At 44.8% G+C, this 15,509-nt stretch overlaps 1 protein-coding gene across 1 annotated transcript; it reads right to left on the bottom strand.

The window, feature by feature from the left end:
- Nucleotides 1-421: 421 nt before the first annotated feature.
- si:ch211-112f3.4 (EF-hand and coiled-coil domain-containing protein 1) lies at nucleotides 422-5,421 on the bottom strand. Its single transcript, XM_023996512.2, is given in 8 exon segments — nucleotides 422-1,591; nucleotides 1,593-1,814; nucleotides 2,001-2,126; nucleotides 2,572-2,728; nucleotides 2,873-3,079; nucleotides 3,550-3,684; nucleotides 3,775-4,261; nucleotides 4,477-5,421. Coding segments are annotated over 8 exon segments (2,016 nt in total). The 5' UTR covers nucleotides 5,078-5,421; the 3' UTR covers nucleotides 422-1,510.
- Nucleotides 5,422-15,509: the final 10,088 nt, after the last annotated feature.

Raw genomic sequence — 15,509 nt, 5'->3', positions numbered from 1 at the left:
GTGTGTGATTGTATGGGGGGCTATACCTGAATTAAGAGAACCTAAGAGCTGGACGTCAAGTATGTGTGTCAGGTGCGGTTATGCCTTTCTGAGGATACAATGTAAATGTATCATGGATATGAGTGGCCTTGCTCGGATATCATACAAAGGTCAGAGTAGCTTTATACCTCTGTCTTTCGCTCACACACTCACGTTTGGTGCTTTCAGCTGTTTCACAAACAAAGACACACACATACACCCTGAGTTCTGGTTCTCACAGTCATATGAGAGATAGAAATGTCTGAACTCTGAGCTCATATTGAGCACTAAGTACAATGTAGCAGCTGAATGTTGTGAAGACACCTGTTGAGTCCCTATAATCAACCACAGTAGATATGCATTTGTATAGAGAAAAAAAACACTTATAGTATAGTACTATATGCACATTTTATGAGGTTTTATTAATTCATGTATTAATTGTCCTCTACAATAACTGCAATAATTAGAATGTTACATGTTTATAAATCAGGGCTCCTGGGTCCCTCATGTGAAAAGATGTGTAATCTCAATGAGAGATTTGATAAATAATGAATAGAGTATAAAGTACTGTACCTGATGTAGAGTAAGCAGTGTATCTAATGTACAATCAGAAGACATACATACACAGTCATCACACAGTCATCACACTAGTGTGCTCCTCTACAAAGCTTTAAACTAAACTAACAAAACATGTCAAATGACACAGAAAGACAAAAACATAATACATAGCTAATCAAACTTGTCCCATTAGTATAAATATGAATATATAAATGTGCATAAATAATCATGATTGTGTCATAAGTGCCATGTTAGTAACAAACACAACAGAATAGATATACAGAGATGAAAGGCTAAATCTGCTGTGTACATATAGCAGTACACAGACAGAAACTGTTATAGCCCCAGAGCAACAGAGATGAACCTGTAGTATCTTCCTCTCATATATACAATCATAGCTAGGCCTACTCCTGGGGAAGTGGTATATGCCGAAGACGTTGATGTCGATTAAAGCAGGCCCCCGCACCTCTCTGATTCAGAGGGGTTGGGTTAAATGCGGAAGACACATTTCAGTTGAATACATTCCGTTGGACAACTGACTAGGTACCCCCCTTTACCTTTCCCTTTATAAGAGGACGTGGTACACAAGAGGACGTGGTATACAAGAGGATGTGGTACACAAGAGGACGTGGTACACAAGAGGATGTGGTACACAAGAGGACGTGGTACACAAGAGGACGTGGTATACAAGAGGATGTGGTACACAAGAGGACGTGGTACACAAGAGGACGTGGTACACAAGAGGAAGTGGTATACAAGAGGAAGTGGTACACAAGAGGACGTGGTACACAAGAGGACGTGGTACACAAGAGGAAGTGGTATACAAGAGGAAGTGGTATACAAGAGGAAGTGGTATACAAGAGGAAGTGGTATAGTAGCATAATCAGAAGGAGGTTTAGGAGTGTACTGTAGCTGTAGACCAGTTATGTAGTGTTCATGGAGGGGAGTTGGGGAGTTTGGTGAGAAGAGAGGGTTGTGTGTTGTCTAAACAGGAGATGCGCAAGGGGTTTGGCGGTGCTTGAGGGTCTCTGGCTTGTAGACACAGATACTCGTGCCTCTCCTCCTACCCAGCCACCTTCCCCTCCCACTCCTACCCCATCTTGCAGCAGCTCATTGGACGAAAGCTGGGCACAGAAGGCATTGACCACCTGCAGCACATGGGATGGGCTATGTCCACTCTTGCTGCAGACATCCAGAGTGTCCATCAGCATCTTCCCCAGAGACCTACGAGAGACACCCTGCCCAGAGAGGATGAGCGAGAAATGTCAGCGTGGGAAAGGCTTGACTCATACACAGGTCTTTACACACACTATACCACTAGGTGGCACTCCAGAACTAGAAAAGCTGGTATAACAAACAATCAGAATGTTCCGAGGATCTGTTTGTGTTTACTGTTCTTGCTTGTGTATACAGTATATGTGTACCTTGATGCGTAGCTGCAGTAGCAGTGTTAGTGTGTCTGTCAGTTTCTCCTCCAAAAGTGACAGACGTACTCTCTCTGTCTCCACCATCTGAACCTCCAACCTCAACCCCTCCACCTCCTCATGCCTCTGACAGCGCGCGAGAGAGAATGTTAATATTGTAAATCTCCAAAGTAAGCTTTGGCAATATATGTACATTGTTACATCATGCAAATAAAGCAAATTTAATGGAATTGAATTGAGAGAAAGAGAGAAAAAGCAGAAGTCAGTCAATGAAGAAATAATAATATACACAATAAAAAATGGATAGTGAGCTGTGCCAGACAGGCTTCCATTAGTCTGCTTGAATAGAGCTAAAACAGTATTAGTTGTATCTAAAGTACTCTCACAGACACCATCTGCTGAATACTTCAGATATGGTAAACAAGGAAATGTATCTATAACTGCCTCCCACTGGCCACTAGTTCTCTATATGTTCCAGGATCAATTCCAAGTCTTACTTTTTTTCTTTCTCTCTGGAGGGAGCTAAATAAAAATGGAATTGGCCCTAAGAACCCCTCTAGTTCTCTCTCACCTTCTCTAACTCGGTCTCCCTCTCCTCCTGATAAGTGTGACCTCTGCGGCTCCGCCCCCTGGGGATCGTGAGGAGGTCATTGCCATGGAGATTGTTCTGGTTGTCAAGGAGGAGGTTCTGGGAGAGTAGCAAGTGGTGGGCTGTTGTATTCTGACACCTGAAGAGGAGAAGAGAGTCAGCTACAGGTGTGTGTGTGTGTGTGTGTGTGTGTGTGTGTGTGTGTGTGTGTGTGTGTGTGTGTGTTGTGTGTGTTGTGTGTGTGTTGTTGTGGTGGTGTGTTGTGTTGTGTGTCCTGCCACACCCTTTACCACAGTTGTGCAGTCTGTTGATGAGCCTTTTCACCTCCAAAAGGCAGCACTGTCCTTCCTCCCTCTCCTCCTTCCTCCTCTCCCTCTCTTCCTCTTCCTCGTCCGAGGCAGCTCTCCCCTCCACCGCTCGCTGGAGGCAGGTGTCGTCCATGGGCTCTCGAGGCGGTGAGGCGTGGCTTCCTCTGCAGGTGCACTGTGATCTGAGAGGTCAAAGGTTAGGCACAGTATGGGTCAAATATTACTGTTTGTGCACGTTGCTGGTGAGTGTGAGTGTGTACACTACAGTAGTAAAGGTCTCTTATGTTTCGCGGTGAGAGCATTACAGCTTCACACTGTTAGCCAAGCTGTTAAACCACTGCAGATACCACTACCAGAGAGAGGCAGGGCCAATGACTTACCCCACTAATGACTACTTTACATTTCAACACAGTCATAAATGTGTCCTCAATTAATAATACTTTGCCGTTTATGTGGTTAATATACTGTATCAGCAGTATAGAGGACAGAACCTAAGCTGGATTGTTGCTATGTTGTTGCTGTTGGTGATATAGGCTACAGTGATGTGATATAGAGGTGAATATTAACCAAACATAATCCCATTTATTCAGCCCCCTGTGTGGACCTCCAGGCCTAGACTTGGGGACGGGGACGGGGATGTTGTATAACCTACCTGTACTCTTGAATGTCTGTTTCCAGCTGTGTGACTCTGCTCTGGAGCTGAGGGACGTCCTGAGCCTGTTTCTGGATCAGTCTCACCTTCTTGAGCCCCTCTCTGAGAGCCTCCCTCGCCTCTTCTGTTCTCCGCCTGTCAATCAAACAATCAATCAGTCAACAAACCAATCAACCAGGCATTCCATTAATCAATCAACAAACAAATCAGTCAACCAAAACCAACCTGATCTCAGCGTTCTCCTGCCGTAGACGAGACTCCACCGCCTCCAGCCTGCGAGCCTCCCCATATGCCCAGCCAAGCTCCTCCTCCAGCCGCTGGTTGAACCTGATTGCCTCCTCCAGCTGTCCGTCACGTGAGGAGCGAATCAGCTGCAGCTCCCTGAGGATAGGGTCTTTGGAGCCCCGTCTCCCTGCTACCCTCTCTTCCCCCACCCCGCACCCTCGGCCCTGGGGGTTTGGATTTGGGATCACTTCTTTTGGGGGGTTAGGTGCACCCCTCTCTCGTCCCTGGGCATTTGGAATTGGTATGTTTGAGGGTGTATGTGTGTTTGAAGTCGCTACATTGGAGTGGTGCATGGTAAGCCTGGCTGGGCCCCTCTGTCGTCGTAATGCGACTTCCAGAGCCAGGCAGCGAGCATCACTGCCCTGTAGAGCAGAGCGCAGGTCCTCAACCAGCTCCCTCAGAGCCACACACTCTGTTTCTGTCTGGCCTAGAGGTGGGAGAGATGAGGATTGTTCATAAGGAATGGTGTTAGTATCCTCAATTGGAGATAACGCATGAGGAATCCTTCCTAATGAGTGAGCTCAGCAGACAGTGTAGCAATTGAGGGGTGAGGGCAGCTGGAGCACAGCAGAGTTTGAACCTGCAACCATAACAGTTCAGACATTTTAGAGTCCAGTTCATATGCTATAGCCAATTGCTTACCTGTTTTATGATGTAGTTCTGATGAACCCGTTTCACGGTTGTGCGCCTTGGGCACGGGCCTCCTCCCGGTTTGTTCTCTTGTGAGGTCGAAACTGACACATTTCCTTCGCCTGACCCGCGGCCACCGAAGCCGGATCTCGCGCTCAATGTGCTCTGTCTCCTCTGTAACTGGGAGGCGCATGACCCCAGGTCCAGTTCCATCGCGCTCTCGGACGCGGAAATAACCGCATAGCCGCGAATGGAAGTCCCTAAAGGCCAGCTCGCGAGGGAGCCCCGAGCAAATACCTTGACCCTCCTCATCATCATCTCCCTCCTCTCCATCTCTTGTCTCACTTTCCTCTCCGGTAAGCCCCAGCACTGAGCAAAGCACAGTGAAGTCCTCTGCCGAGACCACGTCGTCTTGTTTGGGGTAAACCAAGTGGTGAAACACCTCCTGGAGGTACTGGTCAATCCCCGTGGCCAGGACCACTATTTCGTTCTCCACGCCGGGGTCGGGGCAGTGATGGTGGGCCAGAGCGCTCCGCAGCCACTCGCTCTGCCGCGCAGCCCTTGGAGAGGACTGGAAAGATGGCGTCGCTACTGTACCTCTTGAGCTCTTCATGGTGGAGGCGAGGTGTTTTGCCACCTAATTATATGATAAAATAATTCCCTACCCAACACCAATAAAACATGTCCCGGGGCGCGAGGAGAGAACCTGTTCATCCAAGTTGTAATACAGTGCTTTCCCAGTTCATTCACTTAGAGCGAGAGATCCCAAACTTTCCACTAAAACGCAGGTATATATCTAATATGATTAAAATACACCATCGAACTCACGTAGGCCGTATAATGCTCTAACGTTTCGTCGTATATTAGATATTTTGCATCCAAGTCGTGTCTTCACATTGCGTGAAGACTTCTATCACCCTCAACAGCAAAGTGTGTGTGTTGTGTTGTGCGCGCCAGGACTCGGGTGGTGAAATCCTTCAAGACACAATTAGGCTCCACCCGCGCAGAGCTAACTGTGTGTGTATACTGTATGTGTGTCTGTGTGTGTGCGCATTGGCGTCATGCACCCGGCAATTTGAGGGGGCACAAAGTAGGTGTGGGTGGCTGGGGGGGGTACCCCCTTCCTTAAAGTTGCGATTTTTTTTTTCTTCAAATACCTGAAACAGCTTTTTCCTGATTGCAGGAAAAAGCTGTTTCAGGTATATATATATATATATATATGAGTAGGTGTGTCCAATATACACTGCTCAAAAAAATTAAGGGAACACTAAAATAACATCCTAGATCTGAATGAATGAAATATTCTTATTAAATATTTTTTTCTTTACATAGTTGAATGTGCTGACAACAAAATCACACAAAAAGTATCAATGGAAATCAAATTTATCAACCCATGGAGGTCTGGATTTGGAGTCACACTCAAAATTAAAGTGGAAAACCACACTACAGGCTGATCCAACTTTGAGTAATGTCCCAAAACAAAGTCAAATGAGGCTCAGTAGTGTGTGTGGCTCTCACGTGCCTCTGACCTCCCTACAACGCCTGGGTGCATCCCTGATGAGGTGCGGATGTCTACTGAGGGATCTCCTCCAGACCTGGACTAAAGCATCCGCCAACTCGCTGGACAGTCTGTGGTGCAACGTGGCGTTGGTGGATGGAGCCGAGACATGATGTCCCAGATGTGCTCAATTGGATTCAGGTCTGGGGACGGACGGGCCAGTCCATAGATCAATTGCCTTCCTCTTGGCAGGAACTGCTGACACACTCCAGCCACATGAGGTCTAGCATTGTCTTACATTAGGAGGACCCAGGGCCAACCGCACCAGCATATGGTCTCACAAGGGGTCTGAGGATCTCATCTCGGTACCTAATGGCAGTCCAGGCTACCTCTGGCGAGCACAGAGGTAGCTGTGCGGCCCCCCAAAGAAATGCACCCCACACCATGAGACTGACCCCACCGCCAAACCGGTCATGCTGAGGATGTGTTGCAGGCAGCAGAACGTTCTCCACGGCGTCTCCAGACTCTGTCACTTCTGTCACATGTTGCTCAGTGTGAACCTGCTTTCATCTGTTGAAGAGCACAGGGCGCCAGTGGCGAATTTGCCATCTGGTGTTCTCTGGCAAATTGCCACACGTCCTTGCAACGGTTGTTGGGCTGTAAGCACAACCCCCACCTGTGGACGTCGGGCCCTCATACCACCTCATGAGTCTGTTCTCTGACCGTTTGAGCAGACACATGCCACATTTTAGGCCTGCTGGAGGTCATTTTGCAGTGCTTCGGCAGTGCTCCTCCTGCTCTACCTTGCACAAAGGTGAGGTAGCGGTCCTGCTGCTGGGTTTTGTTGCCCTTCCTACGGCCTCCTCCACGTCTCCTGATGTACTGGCCTGTCTCCTGGTGCCTCCAGCTTGGACACTACGCTGACAGACACAGCAAAACTTCTTAGCACAGCTCGCATTGATGTGCCTCCTGGATTGAGCTGCACTACTGAGGCCACTTGTGTTGGGTTGTAGACTCCGTCTCATGCTACACTAGAGTGAAAGCCACCGCCACCATTCCAAAGTGACCAAACATCTCAGCCAGGAAGCATAAGGAACTGAAAAAGTGGGTCCTGTGGCAACCCTGCGAACCACTCCTTTTATTGGGAGTGTCTTGCTAATTGCCTATATTTCCCCTGTTGTCTATTCCATTTGCACAACAGCATGTGAAATGTATTGTCAATCAGTGTTGCTTCCTAAGTGGACAGTTTGATTTCACAGAAGTGTGATTGACTTGGAGTTACATTGTATTGTTTAAGTGTTCCCTTTATTTTTTTGAGCAGTGTATATATATATATATTATAAATATATATTATTAGCACCAGTCAACATACCAGTCAACACTGGTACATATAATATATATATTATATATATATATATATATATATATATATTATTAGTACCAGTCAACATTTTGGACACACCTACTCATTCAAGGATTTTTCATTATTTTACTATTTTCTACGTTGTAGAATATTAGTGAAGACATCAAAACTATAACACATATGGACTTTTTCCAAATAGGGCTATCTTCTCTATACTACCCCTGCCTTGTCACAACACAACTGATTGGCTCAAACGAATTAAGAAGGAAAGAAATTCCACAAATTAACTTTTAACGAGGCACATTGAAATGCATTCTAGGTGACCTACTGTACTCATGAAGCTGGTTGAGAGAACGCCAAGAGTGTGCAAAGCTGTCATCAAGGCAAAGGGTGGCTACTTTGAAGAATCACAAATATACCCTTTATTTTGATTTATTTAACACTTTTTTGGTTACTACATGATTCCATATGTGTTATTTCATAGTTTTGATGTCTTCACTATTATTCTACAATGTAGAAAATAGTAAAAATAAAGAAAACCCTTGAATGAGTAGGTGTGTCCAAACTTTTGACTGGTACTGTATATGTATATTTTTCTGCATATCTAAATATACCTCTTGAGTTGTCTGTATCCTCCTGACTGATGGTTCTTATTATCAGTTTTTTCCAACTGCTTACACACAAAACCTTTTCATGTCACACGATTTTTGAAACCTCTCACTCAAAGTGCAAAACTACACACCAAATATCCAAAACCATAAGCTATTTCTCAGCCTTTGACTCAGTTGTCAATTGCATAAAACACGTTTTTCAAAACACTACACACAATTCTCTACCTAAAACACAAAAATCTAACAGGAAGTGACTTGCTTTCCTTTTCCAAACACAACCAATCAAAATGCTACACTTATTCACCTGGTCACACACACACTCCTCACATGTGCAAACACTAATAGCTTAACTGATCACTAACCAATCACTGCTTTACTGTAGTATAGGCCTATAAATAGGTCAAAGGTCAGATGACCTGTTTTGAACAATGGATGCCAACAATGGACAGAGAGCAAGAGGAGTAGGAGGGAGAGGAAGAGGAAGAAGAGGACGAGGGCAAAGAAGAGAAGGAAGGAGAGCCATCTCTGATGAGATTAGGGCAACACTTGTTGATCATGTGATCAACCACGGTTTGATCATGAGAGAGGCTGGACTGAGAGTCCAGCCCAACTTGAGTCGATTTACAGTGGCGTCCATAATTCGAACCTTCAGAAATGAGAACAGGTATGCAACTATCTAATGACTATTTTAGCATTACAGTAATGTACTGTAAAATACGTATGACTGCATAGTATTGCATAAACATTTGTAACTCTAAGTCATCCATTTACTGCACTGCATTGAATGAATGAGGTTGGTTATCATGCTGTACTACATTTTTTCCTATGCTGAACACATACTCTGTTTGATTTCTGTACAGAGTGGAAAGGCAAAGACATCATGGAGGACGAGGACGCTTGTTTACAGATGTACAAGAGACTGCAATTATAAATATGGTTTTGGCCAACAATGCAATTAGGATTCGAGAGATAAGAGAGCATATCTTGAATAATGACACCATATTTAACAACATCAATGCTGTAAGCCTGTCGACCATACAACGCATCCTCCAACGGCACCGAGTGACGATGAAACAACTTTACAAGGTGCMATTTGAGAGAAACTCTGACAGAGTCAAGAATATGCGACATGACTTTGTAGAGGTATGTATGCAACACTACTTCCAGTACTTCAGACATACCATATTTACTCATCTGTATATCCTTTTTGTCTGTTACAGAGAGTATTGGAGCTGGATGCCCATGTAATTCGCCATTCATTTATTTATGTGGATGAGGTTGGCTTCAACCTCACCAAAACCAGGCGCCGCGGAAGAAATGTAATAGGACAGAGGGCAATTACCAATGTCCCTGGACAGCGCGGGGGTAATATAACTATGTGTGCTGCCATCACTCAAAACGGGGTCCTCCATCACAATGCCACACAATGCCACACAATGTACAACACCGGCCATATGCTCACTTGTCTGGATGCAATTTACACAGTGCTTGTCCCTGATCCAGATCAGGAGCCTGCTAGATTTGTGGTTTTATGGGACAATGTTAGTTTTCACCAGGCTGTTCTGGTCCAAAACTGGTTTGCCACCCATCCACAATTTGTAGTTTTGTACCTACCCCCATATTCACCTTTTCTAAATCCCATAGAGGAATTCTTCTCAGCCTGGCGCTGGAAAGTGTATGATCGCCAACCCTATGCCCGCATGCCGCTTCTCCAGGCAATGGAGGACGCATGTGGGGACATAGAGGTTGCCTCTGTCCAAGGTTGGATACGCCATGCTAGGAGATACTTCCCTCGATGTTTGGCAAGAGAAAACGTATCTTGTGATGTGGACAAAGTATTGTGGCCAGACCCAGGCCGGAGAAGAGATGAAGCGTAGCTTGGCACTGGTGACTGACCCCCCCCCCTACCAATTCCTGGACTGCCCCCCGGGACACACACACAATTGTATTCTTTACAGTATTCTAAAATTATACTTTTGGTTACATATGTTTATGGTTTGTTGTATGGTACTGTATACAACAGTAATGTTTGGCCTAATAAATATTTTCTGTTTCTACATTGCATTGGTGTTTACAGTGTACTTGTTACCCTCTCAGGCATCGATACTTCACTGTAGAACATTGTATTGAAATGTAGATATAAGCCTATGAAAGACCAAAGAGCTTTAGATTTAGAACAACAGTGTTTACATGGTATATCCAAAAATGTACTATTATGAAAGCAGTGTTTGCCATTTGATGCAAATGCTTCATTCTGACATGTGTTTATGGCATTTTGAATGCAGTGTTACATTTTGAAGGAGATGTGAGGCATTTTGCATTTTGTGTGTGCAGTTTTGGGAATTGTGTGTAGAGTTTTGAAAAAAGGAGACGTGTGTAAAACGTGTGTAAGCAGTTGGAAAAAACTGTAAATAAATTAAATGTGCTTCCCTGCATCTCTGCTAAAATCTTGGTAAAAGCTCCTTAGTAGCTACTTATGAGGTTGGGAGATTGGGAACCTATCTGGGCTGGCTAAAGCCAACTTCATAAAATTGCGAGGTGGCTAGTAGTATTACAGAGAAACAACAAAAACATTTTTAAACAGGACAAGTCCGAGGGGGCACAAGCCCCTGTGCCCCCTATGGGCATGGTGTGTGTGTGTTGTGTATTGGATAACAGACCTGGATCTCATAGTGTCCTGTTTGCTAAATGTGTGACACACAGAGATGGTGTCCCTCCATTCAAAGAAAGAGAATAGAGCTAATTGAGTCATGAGGTTTTCTGTTTCAGTGCTACAACCTGTGTATTAGTCACAGGGTGCGACAATCTGACAGGACACCTGATAACCAAACACATCAGAGAGACACATGCCAACACTCACTGTCACCCAATCAACACACATATACACACAGAGACACACACACTTTCAGCTAAACTTAACACGTTCTTTCAGCTAAACTTAACACGTTCTTTCAGCTAAACTTAACACGTTCTTTCAGCTAAACGTAAGACACACATTCTCCCACTTCCACTGAATCCCAGAGGACACAAGCACCTCTGAGCGGAAATACCTTTCCTCACCCTCATGTCTACTCATCACATACCTGACAGCTACAACATGCATGTGCATGAGTGCACACACACACACACACACACACACACACTCACTCACACACACAACCTACTCTAATTTCAGCCTTAATGTGTTTGCTGTAACATACCACCAATGGAATGAACCTTACCAGGAAAAAAATCCCTATAGTGCTAGGGTCATAAGATGAGAGAGGCACACCTTACACACACACGAACACACTGGCTGTAACTAATATAAAAGTCTGTGAGAGGTGAGTCACTTGGCTGCGGTAAAGGCATTCATTGTTCCTTGACTCAGCGACACTTTTGTCTTTACTTCTAAAAGTATGCCTGTGGAGTTCCTTTTCTACAGCTCAATTTCAGTTTCAGATTCAATGTGACGTTAGACACGCTTTAATCAAATGTTTATATTTTTATGCTTTGTAAAGGAAGCTGAAGTTGAATATGGGTTTATTAAGAGTCTGGAATCAGTTATAGCAAATCCATCCTGTTTATATTTTTATAGGAATTAGCCTAGTGGTTAAGCGCATTGGGCCAGTAAACTAAAAGGTTACTGGTTCATATCCCTGAGCCAACTAGGTGAACAATCTGTTGATGTGCCCTTGAACAAGGTACTTGACCCTAATTGGATAAGAGTGTCTGCTAAATGACTGAAATATGGAGTTGTTTCTGTTTTGTGACCTCCCTCCAGTGATCAGGACATCTGTCCGTCTGCCTGGCCTGTTTACTGTAGTGTTGTTTACTGTTGTTGTGTCTGGCAGGCCATCTAGTGGGTGATGTCAGAAGTCTGGTCCGGGCTACTGTGGCCTACATCTACAGTATTACATCCCCTGATAATCACAGACACTCTGCTATCTGGCATCTCAGAGAGAGGAACACACACACACACACACACACACACACACACACACACACACACACACACCACACACACACACACACACACAACACACACACACACACACACACACACACACACACACACACACACCACACACACACACACACACACACAACACACACACACACACACACACACACACACTCACACACACACAACACACACACACACACACACACACACACACACACTCAAAAGCACACACTCACACGAAGACAAGATCAACGGAATGACCTATTTTAATATGGACAAGTTGAAGACATGCAGTGGGCTCCATATACCTTTCTCTGTCTAACTCCATCTCTCAGTCTCTCTGTCTCTCTCTTTACCTGGATTGTGGGGTTTACTGAACTACATTCATCAGAGCAATTCCCTTTAATCTCTGACAGTCTGACTGAGAGCTAAGTGAGATCACAGATCTGTAAGTAAAATCACCATTGGTGATCCAATGGCAGCTAATATGGTAATCATGGTTTAATCAGTTGTGACTTAGTGCGGTTAGGGAATTACAGTGCAATGCATGTCCCATCAATGAATGATTCTCTCAAGGGGTAATGAGGTGAGAGTTGTCCGAAGAAAGAAAGAAAGAAAGAAAGAAAGAAAGAAAGAAAAGAAAGAAAGAAAGAAAAAGAAAGAAAGAAAGAAGAAAGAAGAAAGAAAGAAAGAAAGAAAGAAAAAAAGAAAGAAAGAAGAGAAAGAGAAGAAAGAAAAGAAAAAAAAAAAAAAAAAAAAAAAAAAAGGGTAAAAAATAAATATTAAAAAATAATAATAAAGGGGTAAAGAAAAAGAAGAAAGAAAAAAAAGAACGAGGCAAGTGGAAAAAGAGAGAGTGAAGAAGGAAGGAGGTGTCCCATAGTGCTAGCGAGGGAAGATTCAGCCAGTAAAATCCCAGCCTCAGGGCTCATTCTGAGAAGATAATCACATTACTGTACAGGGATGGGCTACAGTTCAGATCACAGACACTCCCCCACACACACTCCCGAATGCATGTACACAAACAAACAAACAAACACACGTACACACACACGTACAAACACACACACCATGCCCACCCACAGGGAAAGGCAAACCCCCTTCAGCCTGTTAACCCTTACCTGTCAGAGAGAAGCTGGGGGGTTTAAACCTGGTGACTCCCAGCTGTCAACTCATACTGTAGCAGACCAGTGGTCCCCAAAAAATTCTAGCCCCTCCCCTTAGCCCCACCCCATCACTGTTGGTAGACATGAAAGGATCCCCCAGCCTGGAACATGCACACACACACAGGTCTCTCCCCCTGCAGAACCCAGAGCCTGGAGGCAAATTTGTAGCTGATGTGTTGCTGGGGAAGCACATCTTTGTCCAACCCAGTTGAGAGTAACAGTCCATTCAGGCCTGCAGTGGCTCTAAGCCCTCACCACACAGCTGCTGTCTGTTTAAGGTGAAAAGGCCTGGGCTGCAAATGAAAGGACGGGAGACAAACGAAGAGGTAAAATGGAGGAAGGGGTGGAGGAGAGGGAGTAGAAGAAGGGGGGCATGGGGATGGAGAAGAGATGGGGAAAGAAGAACGAGCAGTGTGTGTGTGTGTGTGTGTGTGGTGTGTGTGTGTGTGGTGTGTGTGTGTGTGTGTGTGTGTGTGTGTGTGTGTTGTGTGTGTGTGTGTGTGTGTGTGTGTGTGTGTGTGTGTGTGTGGTGTGTGTGTGTGTGTGTGTGTGTGTGTGTGTGTGTTGTTGTTGTGAAGAGCAGAAGATGGAGGTGTAGGAGATGTGGCCTGAGGTTCACCTTTAAGGGGTGGAGTTAGGGTAAGGGTTAACAGTATAGAGCTCGCTAGCTGCTAGTCCTAAAAAATGGAAATGAGTTAGCCATGGCTCGTTGGTCAAAGCCTGCGGGGAAATAAATGTGTTTTTTTTATATGGTTTTTGGAAAAACGGCCAAAATAAGGTCTGAGGTTAACACAGGCTTAGGGAATCTTATAAAAGTTTTGTTCTATGAGATAATATCAGTCAGTTAACATGACCTTTATGAATTATGAAGCCTTCATGTGTCTTATGTGCTTGTTTTGTGTCATAAATGCTTCAAAATTCGCTGATGAAGATTACCTCATAAATTAGAACAAAATGTACTGTATAAGATCTCCTAAACCTGTGTATACCACTAAACTTATTTTCGGCGTTTTTTAAAAACCCTCAAAAAACCCATTCATTTCTCCATAGGTCTGAACACCAAGCCATGGCGAAGTTAGCCTCCGTTAGTGCTTACAAAAAGACGTCATACTATTGCTGTCTATTAATGGGTTTGAGTTAAGTCTTTGTGTCCACTACCATATGGCCCACTGAGTTCAACAATAGTTCAAGATATGCACAAACACTCACGTGGTCACTCACCCAGACCTCACACACACACACACACACACACACACACACACACACACACACACACACACACACACACACACACACACACACACACACACACACACACACACCCACACAATCGCAGACTCCCTCATCCACCGACCACATGCTTATTATTTGAAGTTGTTACAATGACCCTATAGCTGCCCTCCCACTCCCCTCTCTCTCCCTCCCTCAGTCAGAGCCCCTATATCTGTGCACTGACCCAAACCTGGGAGAATGCCAATGCCCAAATACACACACACATCCCAACACACATCGTAATACACACACTCACTCCAAGACACCGACCGCATTCTGATGCCCTCCGTGTTTCAGCAAACTGTGTCATGTCAAGGTCGGAGATTCTTACACAGTGTGTTGAGGGTGTGTGTGAGAGGGAACTTGTTGATTGTGTCCCTTCTGCCTTAAAGACACACTCCGGAACTTTAGCGACTACTAAGTATTTTTCAAAACTCCCACTGTGGACTGGGTGTGTCAATGGGTTGTTCATACATGCATAATCTACAGTATGAGCAGAATTATTGTCTTACCTAAAACCTAAATTTTAAAGCAACTGTTTTTCTGGAAGCGGTCCAATGCCATTTTCCCTACATTTTCCCACAAGGGCCAGCCCCCTAGCAATTCGAGTTCAACCAATGATCTTCAGCCCCTCACCATTTGAGTGACAGCTAGCAAGAGGCACATGACGCACAGACAGCAGAGAGCGAGAACAATAACAATGACGTGGTGCTGAAATCTTGATATAATGTATGTGATGTAGTACCAATTTTCAGGGACCACTTTTGGCTCGTGAGTGATACTTTCAGAACTACAAGCTAAAAAGTATACAAAGTACCGGAGAATGTCTTTAACTTGCTTCCTTTCCTTGTCCATCTAGATCACTGATCCTGTATTGGGACTCTCTCCTATAGGAGCGGCCTTAAATCAGCACATACGGCATGCGAGAGACATGAGACTGGGACTGAACTGAATGAAGCTCATAAATGTCATTACACTTAAATCACTGAAACCAACAAGAAAACAAAGGGGAGGGGGGTAAGAGGGGAGGGGGGGTAGAGGGGGGTAAGAAAGGGAAAGAGAGGGAGATGGAGGTTAAGCAGTGCATGTTGGGTTGGAGCCCTTCTGAAGCAGAGTGTGTGGGTGAGGTGGGATCCCCATTCTGGCAGGTTCAGGATAGATAGGAGAAAAATAAAAGAGACAGACAGGA

Source organism: Salvelinus sp. IW2-2015, linkage group LG11 (assembly GCF_002910315.2).
Source record: "Salvelinus sp. IW2-2015 linkage group LG11, ASM291031v2, whole genome shotgun sequence".
Taxonomy (NCBI): domain Eukaryota; kingdom Metazoa; phylum Chordata; class Actinopteri; order Salmoniformes; family Salmonidae; genus Salvelinus; species Salvelinus sp. IW2-2015.
The sequence above is the reverse complement of the archived record's forward strand: the minus strand, read 5'-3'. Positions and strand labels throughout refer to the sequence as shown.